The 16,765-nt window shown below is 41.3% G+C and overlaps 1 protein-coding gene across 1 annotated transcript in view; it reads left to right on the forward strand.

The window, feature by feature from the left end:
- Positions 1-16,765, forward strand: part of kif19 (kinesin family member 19) — a 32,321-nt gene that overhangs the window by 14,431 nt on the left and 1,125 nt on the right. The window contains exons 3-17 of the mRNA XM_053341548.1: positions 6,316-6,426; positions 6,553-6,640; positions 7,861-7,997; positions 11,561-11,686; positions 11,805-11,999; positions 13,406-13,552; positions 13,678-13,800; positions 13,994-14,150; positions 14,252-14,426; positions 14,767-14,965; positions 15,056-15,326; positions 15,459-15,583; positions 15,699-15,862; positions 15,961-16,066; positions 16,521-16,644. Coding sequence (XP_053197523.1) covers positions 6,316-6,426; positions 6,553-6,640; positions 7,861-7,997; positions 11,561-11,686; positions 11,805-11,999; positions 13,406-13,552; positions 13,678-13,800; positions 13,994-14,150; positions 14,252-14,426; positions 14,767-14,965; positions 15,056-15,326; positions 15,459-15,583; positions 15,699-15,862; positions 15,961-16,066; positions 16,521-16,644 — 2,248 coding nt within the window. The remainder of the gene's footprint in view (positions 1-6,315; positions 6,427-6,552; positions 6,641-7,860; positions 7,998-11,560; positions 11,687-11,804; positions 12,000-13,405; positions 13,553-13,677; positions 13,801-13,993; positions 14,151-14,251; positions 14,427-14,766; positions 14,966-15,055; positions 15,327-15,458; positions 15,584-15,698; positions 15,863-15,960; positions 16,067-16,520; positions 16,645-16,765) is intronic.

Here is a 16,765-nt window from a genome sequence, read left to right on the forward strand (position 1 = left end):
CATGAGTGGCGGCTAGCACACTGTAAGCCGTTTATATGATCGAGATTCCCAATTGGTCTTTGTTCATTTTATTAGAGATCCAAGCCATCAATTAGGTGTAATGAAACCAGTGCCTATAAAAGGGGTTGATGTCTACACGACTGCTGACTTTTGTTGCCCGTCTTGGCAGCATTTGCCTCTTGGCACATGACAGTGGAGCAAGTCAGGGAGAACCAACCTTGGTAGACGGGCTTGTGAAACCGCACCACATCCAGGCTTTGAATTATGGATCCGCGGTGGGAGCTAGCAGTGCTATAATAAGCAAGATGGCCAACCAAGTCAACCCCGCTGCTTTAACGACCAGAACAGCAGGTCCTGTTGATTAGAAAACCTATCAGCCAAGAGAGGCACTGGGCAAGGGTGCCCCATCACACCCCACTGCTTTTTATGGCATTTAGATTATCCCATCATGCTAATTGGTTTCATGTCGCTGCATAAGCAAGCTGTTGTTTTGACTTTGGCTGATCCTTGTGAGGGTATGAATATTTTAGGAGTCGTTTTTTTCATAGCCACAGTGTGTAAATTCACGCTCTGGCCATTTGTTTTGTCAGCACGCGGGGTCAAGTTCAATTGAGTCAAGCCCAGTATCCAAATGAAAATTGGCTGTAGCATGTGATGTCCATTGTGATGGAAGACAGCATGATTGAAACTGCTAAAAATGACACCACGTTTACAGGGGCTGTCAACCAGGAAATTGCTTTCCATTTCCCTTTCATGCAGTCCTTCAAGCTTCTGGCTCACTTGTGTCAAAATTGATATCTCTGTCAGTGACAACCATGAATTAGTCAGCAGTCAGCCAAAAAAATGAGTGATCGGTCCCAGCAGAAAGAGCAGCAGAAGCTAATTCGGTCCCTGGTGGAAAATTGGACCTTGACATCATAATTTCATAATGTATTGAACTTTTCAATAGTCAAGGTCTTTCCTGATTAAGCTGAAACAATTAATTCTATCTTGATAGACAGTAAGATTTGGTAGCAAAGTTTAGTTGGAGTTTATGTGGAAATCATGCAAAGGACTGATTTTATCTTCTATCTGACATATTTGCTATAGTTTCAATTGTCAAGTGATCACTGATCCAAGTAATTAGCTCATTTCCTAAACCCATTTTTTTTTTTTTTTTGCAAGACTGGCTTTCAACATCTGAATGTTAGAGAACTGTCAATTGAAAGTTATAGAAACTAACATATTGGTAAAAAGACACATAAATGGCAGCCAAATGTCCTCTAATGCTCTTTATATCAGAGTCACAGCAAACATCTCAGTAATTAATTATCAGCGTCATACTGTAGATACACTGTGCCCACTACCTTATTTCTGCTTTCTCAACAGTGGCGCCAGAACCAGTCAGACATTTGCATTAATCTTATCGGGTTCTATTTGTTTGCTGTATTGTGCCAGTATTGTTTGTCGAGTGGTTGCTGTGCAGCTGTCCACCGACTCACAGCCCAGTTTCAAGCATGTTGGATTCATTATTCATGTACAGTAAATGAGAGCGATGAATCAGCTTTTCTGTTATTTAATTCTTAAGGTGTGAAAACCTACATTAATTCTTGAATCTACAATTTTTTTAACCTTTAAACTTGCTCTGTGGGATTTTTGCTATTGTCAGTCTAGACACATACAGTACTGTATATGCCTCAATGTTTTCAGTGTAAAAAACCCAAAACAACTGATCACGCATCCTCTCCTCCTACATACTCATATACACTTGCTCTTTTGGTCACTCATGCTTCTTGCCACCCTGCTTGCACAGACTTGCTTGTTGCAGTGGACACGAACTGCTGCTTTCTTAGTTGCTATGTGTGTATATGTTTCCATGCAACTGCAAGAGAAAGAGAGAGGGAGAAGGGGGGATATGGGTGCCATGTTTCCAATTATGCTCCTTAACCTGTTCTGTACACTGGAAGTAAATGCTGAACAGCTTATACTGACCTGCATCTCAACCCAAATTTTTCTTTCTCAGAAGGCTCTTAATTGAACTCAGAGGACAGTCTGCTGGGAAAGGCACCTGTGCTGGCAAAGTCTAAACTTTTGGAGGTTATCTGTAGTCCAGACATCCTGTCTTATGTTGCCACACAGTGTACTGTCATCAGAGCCAGCATCTTATAGTCTTATCAGAAGACTTAAGAAAATTAGGGGTATAGAATCTGCCCAAGCAGCAGCTGCTGTGTGTGGATGTTCATGGGTGGAGCTGTGGAAGGTACTGTAACTCAAGAAACACAGATGACAGATGGGACTAGAGGTGTTATCAACACCCTTGGCACCCTTAATGATTTTCCCAAGTGCATGCACAGGGACAAAAGTGTGCATGGACGCACACACTATTTGATACCTACTATACATGCAATTATGTAAGAGCATTGTGGCATTGTGGCCTTCTCAAGGAACACAATTACGCACGAATACACCATGTATACAGTAACAGGCCACGTTCACATTAAGGTGGCTCGACTTGAAAATTCATCTTTTTGTCTGTTACAGCCTATCATCCACCCTTGGTCTACAGAATGAAACATGTTGAAAACACCACTCATATTTTTGTGTGAACAAGGACAGTAGAGCATTTAGTTGTTGTACAGAAGAAAGTAGAAGTAAATTATCGGTTTCCCCCAGCTGTGCAATGCAATGGTGCTCTGCCAATTTTAAGACAAATGATTTATTTAATCAAAATGTACTCATGAAGTGTGCAGAATCTTAACCAGCCCACTACCAGCTTCCTAAATATATGATCTGATCTGATGTATTCAGACTCAGCTTAATGTGGTACAGGATGATCGGTCAATGTAGATGACAGCCTCAGCCTACTGCCAATCCTTATCCGAATGGGGACACATTTTTAGATTAATCCACTTCGGGGTGAGAACGGATAGTGAGAACGGATAGTGCCGGCTTTCCCATCCTCATGCAACTCAAAAGATTTGGATTCATCTGCTTAACACTCTCTCTGTTTGCCATTTTCTGACAGACTCGATGATGACTCATGGTCATCAGATTGGCTGATAGTACAGTAAGTGGCTTAAGTGCCTCTGACCTTGGATACTGAGAGAAGTAGTCCCTTGTTCACCACATCTTTCCTGTGAAATGTGATCAGAACTTGTACGTCATTGCAGCTGGACGGCATTCACAGAAATGTTAGAGAAGAAGCAGGTAGTAGTTAATAGGATGCTGCTCTATTCTCTTGGTTCACAGTGAGTCGTTATCCTCTGTGTGCATGCCATAGCAAAGAACAAATAGTGTGAAAAAACACATCCTAAACAATCAATTAAAGAAGTAAACTTGAAGGACAAACAAGTACCAGTGCTACTTCATCTCTCCTGCCTCTCCATCTTTCCTCTCTCGCCCTCTTCATTACTTCATCCCCTTCTCCTTCCCCCGTATTTGCTGATTGCAGTCTGTGCTAGCTTGCCATGCTCCCCGCCTTCATCTGTTGTTGTCAGTTTATTAAAAGTGAAATCTCCCCTCTTGAATTTCAATTGAGAGGCTTCAAAGTGAGCGGCTCAGTGGTTGAGGGGGTCATCAAACAGGCCGGGTGTTTCAGCCTTACAGGCCTCACAGGACCCTCCAGGCCCACTGCTGAACAGAGCTGATCAACTGAATCCCAGCAAACTCCCAGCTGCCCCATGGTTGTATGTGAGATAAACTCAGGTTTTTTTCTTTCATATCTTGTTTTTTTGGCTGGACTACAACAGCAGGGTCCAGCTGTATGCCTCTGACTGAAGTATCCCAGCATGCATTTTGCACCAACCAGCAGAGATGGCAGAGATTAAGCTGTTGTAATGTTTGCTGTAGGACTGTTAAAATGTGAGAAAGTAACTATTTAGATTCCTAATATGTGGTCAGTTTATCCAAATAGACCTATTTGAACATTTTCTCTGATGTGTTCAGTGATGTGAGGGGCTGCTGATGACACATGACTCTTCTAGTGGTGCATACGCTGCTTTAAATGGTAAAAAGCATCTGAATTAGGATTAATATTGATCTGGAGCTAGTATTACATTTTAACAAATCAGAACCTAACCCTACAAACTACATTTAAGGGGAAAGGAAGAAATTTTTATCACTGAAGCTGATGAAATGTGAGTCTCTGCAATACAAAATTAGTTGTTGAAATCAAATTCAAGATTAAATTACTGTCACCCTGCAGTAGCCCACTGTGTACAGAATTGTCTTAACTGGGAGCTCTATTTTTGTTTTGGGAAAAACTCGAAAAGCTCAAAATGACGCAGAAGAGTGCCAGTCATTATGCTGAAGGTTGGCGTCGTGACTGCACCGCCTGGTTTTCACAGACAGTTGAGAAGCAGAGTAGTCGTTCTCTGGCAGCAGCCCACTGGTGCACAGCAGGTGTTAGCAGTTAATTCCCTTATTATTATTTTATATATTACATTTTCTCCCCTAGGTTTTGATTTCCCTCTCTGTACTACACACAGCAATGGAGTATTGAAAAAAAAGAGAGAGAGAGTGAGAGAGAGAGGGAGACAGAGAGAGAGAAAGAGAAAGAACTTCTTGTTCTAATGTCTCTGTAGCATTTTGATATATGATATAATTCCTTTAGGAAATGTAGGTCTCACAGATGTAGCTGCAGTATCAACAACAGTGCTGCCTCTGGGACTCGATGTACAGATATCAGGTATTAGAGACTGAATAATATAATTTACTGCATTTCTCTGTCAATGAGGTTATTTTTATGACAACAAAAGTGTTAGTTGAGTATTGAGTTACCCTAACCATCTCATCATACCTGAACTTAACCAACCTAATCAATTAATCAATTAGGGCAACAAGTACTAGCCAATCAGAAGCAGAGTAGGGTAGGTCTTCCTGGCGCACTTCCTGGGGTCTTGGTCGTCATTTGTAATCACTTCCTGTATCTGTAATTTTAAATTAGCGTTTCAGCCATATACTAGAGTTTGACCTAGTTTTGTTTTGTATGGACTTTTCTGTCAGTTGCATAGCAGGAGATTCAAGCCCACAGGATTGTAAAGAGAATAATTTTCCCGTCAAGCCAAATGCACCCACTCTAATTCAGTGATTTGTCAACAGCATCATAATGTTTGCTTCTGACGTTGTGCTGCACCATTTTCTGTTAATAGTTTCCTGAAATGTTCTTTCGGGGAGCTGTTATTTACTCATAATAGAGGGTTAGACTTTATCTTAACAGCACAATTGGAACAATAAGGCAGTTCAATCACCAGCATGATTCATCTTAATACGACTCAGACTGTCACATGCATGTTTTTTGTATGCAACAATTTGGAGCAATTTTGAACTAAATCAAACTGCCCCCATGTTCCTCTTGAATTCACTTGAGCTGGTCTCTCATCCTCCAGATGCCATGAATGTCCTTGACATGTGGGCTGCTTGTTGAGTCATTATACACTATAAGCAGGATTCGGAGTAGAGCAGATGGCTTGAGTGGATGCTCATTTGCATACATACATGCTGTTTTGTGCAACATCTGTTTTTGCCATGCATTGGAGCGGACATCGTCCATTGATGTTTCCATTCTTTTTTTAGGACAATTATTTGTTATGAAACAGTAGCAGCAGAAGAAGAAATACTGGCTGAAAAAGTACTCATACATTTACCTTGATCATTTGGACATATTCCTCAACTTCTTTTTCTTACGGGGATAGAAAAGAACATGTTTTTCCATTTCCTTGCTTTTGAATATGACATTGCTTTTTTCCAATCTAACTGTCAGTCATTTTCCTTTTTTCTGTGTAAGTGTGATCCGAATACACACAATCCGATGTGCACCAGACTCAGTTTCAACTCTACATCACTCTGCCAGAAGCTTACAACCTACACTAAATGTTTCAGCAGAAACAGACATCTGCAGCCATCTGCAACAGACGCACAGCCATCTGCATTACTTTTTTTTTTTGCCAGCCCTGACAGCTGATGTTACAGCTGCACAGTATACCAGACTTTCTATTCCTTTTCCCTTTTCCACTATGATTTAACACACATAATCATAATATAAACAAACAATGAAGTACACCTGTGACGTTATCACTTTGCCATCTGGGAGCCATCCAGTACCAGTGGGATTGTGAAAGTCATATCTGACATTCAAACAGACCTTTTTGCTCATTTACTCTCACCACATTTTCAAACTGACATCCACTGCTGTATCCTGACTCACTGAATAGGCACATACGCTCATTAGCTAAACTTTCCGTGGTGATTGACAAGAGACATATCTTCAACTTAATTAGCTGTTCAGACATCAATTCTTTCATTCCCATGGCTCTATGCTTTCCTCTTCATTATTAGATGGTGGTTCTGATGGACCCCATGGAGGATCCGGACGACATCCTGCGTGCCAACCGCTCTAGGGAGAAGACTTACATGTTTGACGTGGCGTTCGACTTCTCAGCCAGTCAGGTTAGTCAAAAAGTAGTAAACTAAATGAAGTCCAAACAAATGTGGCACAGCATTTAAATGATATATATGTGCACTTGTTTATCACCCTTTTAACCCTTTTAAATTTATTTCCTTCTCCTTCTGCAGGATGAGGTGTACCGAGCTACAACCAAAGGGCTGATTGAGGGCCTCATATCAGGCTACAATGCCACTGTGTTTGCCTATGGACCCACAGGTTTGTCTTAATGTCCCCAGAGGATAAATCCTGTGTGTGTGTGTGTGTGTGTGTGTGTGTGTGTGTGTGTGTGTGTGTGTGTGTGTGTGTGTGTGTTTGTGTGTGTGTGTTTGTGTTGCACAAGACCCAAATAGATAACTTGGCCCTTTATCTGACAGGAGGTGTGTATTATATACCAATTACATGTGTTACCTGTCTTGCTCATAATCTCTGGTCAGCTTCAGTCTGAGTCAGCTGGTCAGCACACTCTCAGGAGTGAGATATCTTTTTGTTTTATTATTACAGCAGGTCTGATTAGAAAATGAGTCATGATATATCTCCCACACTTCCAGTGATTAGGACCACACCATCAAAGAGTAGTCAAGCACTATTTCTCCATCTAAGTTCCCCATCTGTCTCTCTGTCTCACTGACTTCTTCTGCCTTCTGTCTGTCCATCTGTCTCTCTATCTCTTGTGAGGAAATAAACACAGGGATTTTAGCACGAGCCTGTGTGTGTTTAAGTGTCTTTCTGCATGTGTGCGTAACAGTGTGGTCAGGCCAGCCAAGGGCAGATTAAGGCAGCACATCCTGAACATCCTAGACACGGACGTAGTAAACACTTAGCTTTGTTTGCTGGTTTGGTATTTACTTTGGTTTACTTTTTTTTAACACTGGAGTCAGTGAGAAACTTGCTTTAATTGACATCACCTTAGAAACTTGATGAACTTGTTAGCCAACATTTGCTTATATTGCCTACACAATTAGTATTTACTTGAAGTCATATTTCTATCCATCCAGCAAATATTAGTGTCACTCTTCTTATTTAGCTCTGTGGTCTCCACCAACTCCTGAGGGAAGTATTCGGCTCTTTAGCTGCTAAATGCTCCACTATGTTTACCAGCTAGTAACTAAATGTGGCCAGGTGGTGTAAAGTGGGTTTATCAAAGCTTTTTTTTGCTGATAACAGCTGCCGGCTACAGCTGGAAAGGACACTGATGACAGCAGTGAGAATGAATTAAGACATTAAAACCATAAAATGAAGACTATGAGGTGAAAGACTAAAATGATGTGTATAGCTGAGGGGAGCTGGATAGTTAGTGATAATTCTCTTTCACATTATATGTTAAGTTTCACGCTACCTCTGAGCAACTGTATGTATCTCCCTTCTAAACTGATCTGACATACAGTAAATTGAATATGTATTAATGTTTTTTTTATGATTTTCTTTGCTGTTTTCAGGTTGTGGGAAGACATACACCATGTTGGGGACAGACAAGGAGCCAGGCATCTACGTCCGAACCCTGAACGACTTGTTCCGTGCCATTGAGGAGACCAGTGACGACATGCTTTATAGCGTCTCGATGTCCTATCTGGAGGTCAGTTTCAAGAACTTCCAGACATTCATTCATTCTCACAACACACCGAATCATCTGGTTAATGCAGCAGTGCTGACACATCTCCTAATTGCCCTGTTGTGGGGGACTCAAAATGTTAAAGCCATTAACTTGATTGCTCATTCAGTGTTTAGAGATTCCATCTGATTTCTTCACATCTGATCTGCAGATATCCGTCTTTGTTTCCATCAACGTCGCAATTAAAACTTTTTCTTATGCAGTCATCTGTTCACACTGATAACATCTGAGGTTGTTAGCTGATGCCAATCGCACGCAGATACTACTGGTGTTGCATTACTTTAGCCTGGCATTTGTTTCACATCTGAAAGGAGCTGAGTTGGCATCCTTATCCACAGCCCTGTAGAGGAACCCAGATACAGATCACACGGTTATATGTGTCTTCTACAGCACCAGTCAAAGGTTTGGACACACCTTCCTATTCATTTGAGAAAGTGTGTCCTACATTTTTCACTAGTACTGTATATTTTATTTTAATGCTTTTATGTCTAATGTAAACCACTTTGAATTGCATTGTTGCTCAAATGTCATACACGAATAAACTTGCCATGCCTCTCCTCGTTAAAACAGCGAAGGCATACTGCTTTTAACATTTACAAATGTCACCGTGAAAACATAACATTCTGTTATTTCAAAAATACAGAAAGAAATAGAAAAATACCACCTTTTAAAAATATCATTTTGAAAACAGGACTCATTCAAAGTGATAATCAGCCATTCAACCTGCAGTTTCTATAGTTTTTATAGTAGTGTCTCTAACTGCTCCTTATTGATGGCCACTTAACAGGTTTTGGTGCTATGGTGTGGTGTATTTTCAGCAGAGGCAGCCTGTGACAGAGAGCTGTCTAAAAGGCCGTTCAGCAAAGTAAAACAGTAATTTCACCCATTTTATCTGGGCTCTCTCATCTTTTTTTCTCATTTCTTTTCTTTTCTTCAACAGACAAGAGTTCACAGGCTTAAAATGGCAACAATGCAAGACTTTACAGCCCTTATTGAAATATGCTGTCTCACTTTTTATTCCAAGAACAATGAATTGCAGCCTATTATGAGCAACTCAAGACTTGTTGGAGATTATAAGGTGACAACTCTAATGATGTTACCAGGTCATGACTTAAAATTAGTTTTAAAGACCAAGGACGAACTTTGTAAGACACCACAGTAAGTAACTGATAGCTTTTGTTACACAGAAGCCCTCAGTAGTTTTTGGTGCGCAGTGATCTGTGGACCAGTCGGCTGAGGGATTATCTCTGCCTTTGTCATTGGATGATGAACTACACATGAGAAGCCAGGCTCGTGATGGTGGTCTCTCTGTGTGCCTGTCCAGCTGTAGTTCCACACCTCATTACTGAGAAGCAGCTACAGCTCAGATTGTGTGTTTAATGACAAAGCCGTTAATAGCAGTGGATACAATGGAGTTGGTTCATTTGACTCTGATAGCAGTAACTGAGCCTCACTGGGGTGATTTAGTATTCTCATGGGTTCACAGAAGTCATTTTTGCCTTTTCTTACTGTGGTCAGTTTGAGATTATAGTATAGCCTCACAATGGGTTCATAATGTGTTCTTCTTTCCAAGTATCTAATCAAAACGTTTTTTTAAAATACATCATGTGTTGTATCATGTGAACCTCGGAAATGATGTGCCACGTTTTATGATTTGAAATGAACAAATTGTCAGTCGTAGTTTCTTTCCACAAAAGACATTCTGGAGAAGATGGCAGCATGAATATAAAGTAGAATGAGTCAGATTTATTCAAAAATGTCCAGGCTGTCAGAAAAAGGAAATGATTGTTAGAGACAAGAGGGAGAGAAAGAGAACAGGATAAAACAGAAAGGAAGAAATGTATAGATGATGAATATCACCTCTTTTAAATAGAACAAATATGAAAAGAACATTCAACCTCCAACAGAAAATGAATTGGCACAATATAAGCACTTATTGGGTACAATTTTTTTTGTATTGAGTGGAGGATTTGTATCAGATATTGAAATTACATTTTGTGTTTTCAGTGACAAGCACTATGATTATATTCCATAATTGACATTGCTTTTGATGTTTAGCTCTTTCGTAGCACTCTGTATGGGTGGAAGTTAAAATGTGCCTATTAAAACGCTAATCATGGAGTCTGGATGTTCTTTGACCTGTATTGAACTCCTCTGGATGAATCCTGACAAGACTGCGTGTGACGTGTGTGTTTGCTGTTTCCAGGGAGCAATCTGTTGCCACTACTGCCTCACCACAAAGAGGTTAAACGCCATTTTACAGCCTGACTGAGCGATGTGCACACATCTGCTCCCTTTCTTCTTCAAATCACACTCTCTTTCAACGTGCGCAATCTCGAAAATACACACACACACACACACACACACACACACACACACAGAAACATGCACAGCGGATGCAAATATAGGCCTTGGTTCATTCTTTACCACTCATGCACACATTGCTCCCGCTTTGTTCTTGTGTTTATTCTGGTTTTGTTGCCTCGCTCTCCTCACGTGTAGGAAACCTTTTTAGCTACACTAATAACGAAGTGCTAGGGATGAAAATGTCAACCTGTCGGAACGGTCAGTCCACCTCATTGAACTAAGCTGAAAAAATCAGGTCAACAAAAGTCAAAATATTTACTTATCCATTTAAATAACTCAAAATCTATTTAATGGATGGACGCAAAACATTGAACAAACTTTCACGGTTACCAGATGACATTTGCTCCTGACTTTGGTCACCGACTGACTGTTCCTCTAGCGCCGCCATGTGGTTTTGAGTGAAACGTCTCTATCACTATTGGATAGATTGCCACCCAATTTCATGTTCACTTCAGCATGAGCTGCAATAAATCCCCTTATGTAGCGTTATCATCTGGTCAAATGTTTAATTTGTCCAATATAATAATGAAATTAATGGAAATTCCCATCATCGTCAACTATACTTTGTGTTTTATTACCCCTGAAACATCAGCATGTTAGCATTATCATTGTAAGCATGTTACTGTAGCATGCTGATGTTAGCATGTAGTTCAAAGCACCATTGTGCCTAAGTCCAATCTCACAGAGCTTCTAGCAAGGCTGAAGACTCTTTTTTTAAAACTTCACATGCAGTAAAAGTGTAGAAAAAGTTTCAGTAAAAGCATCTCACTTTTAAGAGTTTGTGACTGGGGTCTGCTTGACAAACAAAAACTATATTCACACTTCTATCCAACAGCAATTTGTCATCTAGTGGTCATTTTCCAGGATGTCACTTCCTGCACTGGGCTTTTAGTATTGACTGAAGAAGTAAGCTGCATTTTCTTTTTGTGAAAGAAGAACACTAACACTTTATGACAACCTGCCAAAAAGCAAGTTGAGATTTCTAAATGACAAGTTTTTGAAAGTGTAGCACTTGATGTTTTCTGGGGCCTTGTCCATGAACATAAACATTTTCCTAAAAAGCTTAAAATATGCCAAGCACTTCATTCATCATCATTTTTCTTATCTTGATTGCAGGTGAACTTAGTTATTGATTTTGTGTTTTTATCCACATCTGTTAGATCTACAATGAGATGATCCGTGACCTGCTGAATCCATCCTCAGGCTTTTTGGACCTAAGAGAAGACTCTAAGGGAGTGATTCAGGTTGCTGGCATTACTGAGGTGTCTACCATCAATGCCCAAGAGGTGAGACAAGCTACCACACGCCGCACTACATGACTTCTCATTTATTTTAATTAAAGTATACAGATGTCACCCAGCGCAACTGCAGACACATCAAAGAATTCTACCTGTGTGTTGTAAGATCATGGAGTTGCTAATGAAGGGCAACAAACAGCGTACCCAGGAGCCAACAGCTGCCAATCAGACATCTTCTCGCTCCCATGCTGTGCTCCAAGTAGCCGTCAAACAGCAGAGCCGCTGCCGAGATGTCCTGCAGGAGGTCCGCTTTGCACGCCTCTTCATGATTGACCTTGCCGGCTCTGAACGAGCAGCACAGGTGGGTGAATGTGTGAGTATATAGTCAGGATGCATATACTGTATAGTCAGTAAAGTAAAATTTAGGAGATTGTAATTGGTGTTTATCTATCTGTGTTACTTTTGTCAATTACTTTTCTGTCAAACTCAAGTTTTAAAGACTGTACTGTACCAATATACAGTATATTCTGAAGCCTTTAATCTTGTATGTACACGATACATATGTAGCCTCAAAACTACAAGGGCCTGCTTTGTGAGTATTTCTGCACTCCAGTAGCCTCTAACTGTGGTCTGCTCACTAGGGATGCTTGGCAGTGACTTTTCACAACAGGCCAGAGGATTGAGGTTCCCATAAACCTTAGGAGACTTTAATAAAAGCCTCTTTATATCTGCCATTATGGCCCAGTATGCAGTTTATTAAAGTAATACACCAACCTTTCAGCAAATAGGCTATTTTATCACATAAGTACAGACACTAAGCATCTCCAAAGCACTGTGGCAAGCAACTAAGGATCATAAGATCTGTCGAATGAAAAAGGTGATGAAAGAGCCAATGTGACAAAGTGGTATTGTGATCATTGTGTGGTAAAAGAAAAAAGAAAAACACACATGCTGGGTGTAGTAACAAAACATTATATCCAATATAACAAAAAGGACAAAAAAGTTAGTCAAATGGAACATATAAGATAGTGATCCTTTTCATTATAGCAGAGCCAGTTAAGTGTTGTTAGGCACTTTGTTGAGAGTCTTGTCCTTGACATCAAACCAGTACAATCAATACTTGTATGCAAGGCTGTGCTATCAGACAGGTAGAGAAGACTATCTATGAAACAGTTCACTTTCTTGGATATATCACTGCTTTGACCTTCTCTTCTTGAACAGTCAAGTGAGAGTGTTGCAAAGTGTTTGACGGCTTTTGTTGGACAGCTGAATGGCTTGTGGCTTGTCATTTCCTAGGTTAACACTGACATGCTCTTGTACACCACAAGTGTAACATGCAAACAACCAGTGAGTGAAAGCACTTATTTACCATGGAGACTGTTTGAAAAAGGTTCACAACCATAGTATTGATGAACAGCACATATGGCCTCCATTAGGAGTTGAGCGGACCAGAGAGTTGTTTGTAACTTCAGGCTACAGGGAACATTTTCTCTGCCACTTCAAAACAGGAGTGCATGCAGGCTAGTAAAAGCTGAACTTGACCTAGTTCAGCCAAGTGTTGAAGGACCTAAAGTAGAAGATAATGCCATCTCCTGGGCAAAAGTTGAAACATGACAACTACTCTGAAAGTAACAGGCAAGACATGTGACCATGTAATCGCAGTGTCACCACTTAATGTCCAGTGGAGACCTTTGTAGCCCCCAAATTTCTATTTCCTTTTCACCTGTCTTTGGTTCACTCACCCATATCTATCTTTCTGTCTGTCAGACTCAGAATAGGGGTCAGCGCTTGAAAGAAGGGGCCCACATCAATCGCTCCCTCCTGGCTTTGGGCAACTGCATCAACGCCCTGAGTGACAAAAATGGCACAAAGTATGTCAACTATCGAGACAGCAAGCTGACACGCCTATTGAAGGTACAGCAACAAATGTATATGGTACCAACGTCCTCCATTGTTTTTAGCATTTCAGTCGTTGTTTTTTTTCTTTTTTGCTGATTTTTGTATGTTTGTGTCTTTCCTCTGATGTGTCTTATTGATAGGACTCACTGGGAGGGAACAGCCGAACAGTCATGATAGCCCATATTAGTCCTGCCTCGGTGGCTTTTGAGGAGTCCCGTAACACGCTGGCATACGCTGACCGTGCCAAAAGTATTAGAACACGGGTGAGTAGATTGTTGAAGATAACTTCATCATAAGACATTTACAGGCAAACAAGCAGATCCAAGTAATAGTATTGCAAGAGCTAAATTCAGCTGCTCAGTTATAAAATCCAACTTTCAGTGTGAGAGAGCTGTGTAAATATTTATGTATTTGCTCAGTTTTTCACTCAGTCTTTTTCATCATTTTGTGCTTCAGGTAAAAAAGAACCTGATAAATGTGTCATACCACATTGCTCAGTACACCAACATAATCTCAGATCTGCGCTGCGAGATCCAGCGGCTCAAAAAGAAGATTGCAGATCAGGCAAGCCGCCAACCCAACTCAGACAAGGCTGACATCCGCCACGTCCAGGGTAAAACCTTGTCTACACTGCCTCCTGCAGTACATGTAGTATATCTGTCAAATTAGGATGTTTTTGTAATATTTGTATTTATATTCTATCCCCACCCGCAGCCGAGGTCCAGGCTCACTCCAGCCACCAGAGTCGAGCAGAGATGGACCATTTGAGGGAGCAGCTGCTGGATGCGTTCCGGAAACAGATGGAGATCAGGAAGAGCCTGATGGAGCTGGAAAACAGCAACATGGAGATCCAGATCGACACCTCCAAACATCTGCTAACTATTGCAGAGTGAGTGTTCAGGATTTATGGCTTTCTGCCCCCTCATATATGATAGTTAAACATGTATTATGCAAAAAATCTCCTGTGTAACATTCAGGAATCTAGTCCTAGCCAAATTAAGGATTGCCATTCAATATCTGCAGTCCTACCACCATTGAAATCTTAATCAATGTGCAAGGTATATTGACCAGCAGGTAACTGTACTCCGATTTTGTGCTACATTGGGTTAATTCTCATTGGTGAAAAAGCCCTAATAAATAGTTGATTATCTGACTGGACACAATCATTCAAAAACAGATAACTTATTAAACTATTTCTGGCAGTTAAAATGTTCTTTTTTCTCTCCTAGCTGGGAACAGGAGCGGAGTAGGCGCAGGAGGAAGTGGCGGGCAGAAAGGAGAAAGGAAAGTGTGAATAAGGACGAAAGCGAGAAGGACTCTGACTCCCCGGAGTCTCCCCCTGACAGCACTGAGACCCAGGAGGTGGCGATGGCCAGAGAAAACCTGGTTACACTCATGACTGAACAGAAAAAGATCCACAAACAGAAGGTAGAATATTTTACATACTTTTTAAAACTAAGAGGAAAATGGTTGAACACTTTTACATCTGATCAGCTCTTCCTCTTTCTCACCCCCAAGGCATCGCTTGAGCGTAGGTTCCTAGAGCTTCAGGATCGGGCCCGGCGCTTGGAGGAGCTGCTGCCTCGGAGGGTGAGCTCAGAGGAGCAGCGCGAGGTCCTGGGCCTCCTCTGCAAGGTCCATGAGCTGGAGATCGAGAATGCTGAGATGCAGTCTCACGCGCTACTCAAGGACAACGTCATCCGACAGAAAAACTTTGTTGTGCAGCGTTTCGAGCAGTACAGACACCTGTGTGACGAGATCATACAGCAGCAGAGGCAGTTCATTGATGGTGAGGCCATTGAATTTGTTTTGACCCCTCTATAAAAAATCTGTTATTCAGTAACTTCTGTGTAGGTGCTTTGAAGAGACCTAGCTTTTGTTTAAGGCACATTGGATTTATGATTTACTGTGTGTGTTCCAGACCACAGTCTGCTAGTACCTCCCCACCTCCAGGAGCTCTATGATATGTACATGAGGGAGCTCGATGAGAGGAAACTGGACAGAGCCATGGCCCTGGATAAGGTGACAACAAGACATACCATCAAGGTAACACCCACATGACAAATAACGTAAATTAAGACACTGAAATGTTAATAAGGTCACGTTGATTAACGCTAATTCAAATGCTCCCTATTAAATTCTGTGCATCTTATAATTCCAGGAGGGCTCTCTACCCAAGATCACCCTGCCTGGCCACGGTCGTGACAACATGCAGGACATGGACTCAGACCAAGAGAGCGTACGCAACATGTGCTCCGACAACAGACGAGGCCAAGCCAAAATCCGTAGACACACATTGCCCCCCATTCTGCCTGAGCCTGAGCTGTAAGAAGACATCTTGTTCATATGTTCATACCCACCTTCATGCATTTACATCAGCTAATTTGGGGTTCTCTGTCTCTCTTTCTCTCTCCATGTTTCAGGGACAGTAACAGAGTTTTTAAGAGCAGCCCTCATGCCAGGCAGATGAAAAACTCAGCTGTAATGACCCCGCCTCCCATCCACATCAACGGAAAGGGCAATAGAGAGGTGAGGACAATTTTAATGCAATTTGCCCTTTTATTTCAATAGCTCTCCATGTGAGGTATCTCGCACTGTGGAATAATTCAGTCCAGTTGGGTGCTGATTTTCACTTCAAGCGTTAAAGGTTCCTATTTGAATAAAACTCACACAGACATTTTGCCTCAGCTCTCTGTGGTAAATGGCAAACCAGCAGAATTAGCTTTTTGTTCCGGGCTTAAAATAATATTACCTCCATCAAATTCTGTCTCTATGCAAATCTATCAGACATATGACCCAAAGACAATATGTATTAAGCAGAGCTATCAGTGGTAAAATCCAAAGGGCCTTATTAAAATGTCATTTACACATTTGGAGAGAAGCAGAATTGATTAACATAGTGGTCAACCTGACCACAATTCAAAGACAGGAACTGCAGTGAATGCTTGATCATAATGTGGCATTCTGCATCTCATGTCTGCAGCTGCAGCAGCTGGCTCCTGAGAGCTCTCTGAGTTACAGCCATCTCAGCCACAGTGTCAGCAGCCACCTGGACTCATCACCTGAGAGCAGCGAGGCAGGGGCTGATATCCCCTTGTCACGAAGTGGTAAGATGTCCAAACCAGGAGACAGTAGTATGAGTGGATGAAGCAACATGAGTGTAAAGAACTGTACAGTCTGTGTATTCACTACCATCTATCTGGTTGGTAAAGAAAGTGTATACAGTAA

Source organism: Scomber japonicus, chromosome 20 (assembly GCF_027409825.1).
Source record: "Scomber japonicus isolate fScoJap1 chromosome 20, fScoJap1.pri, whole genome shotgun sequence".
NCBI classification, from domain to species: Eukaryota; Metazoa; Chordata; class Actinopteri; order Scombriformes; family Scombridae; genus Scomber; species Scomber japonicus.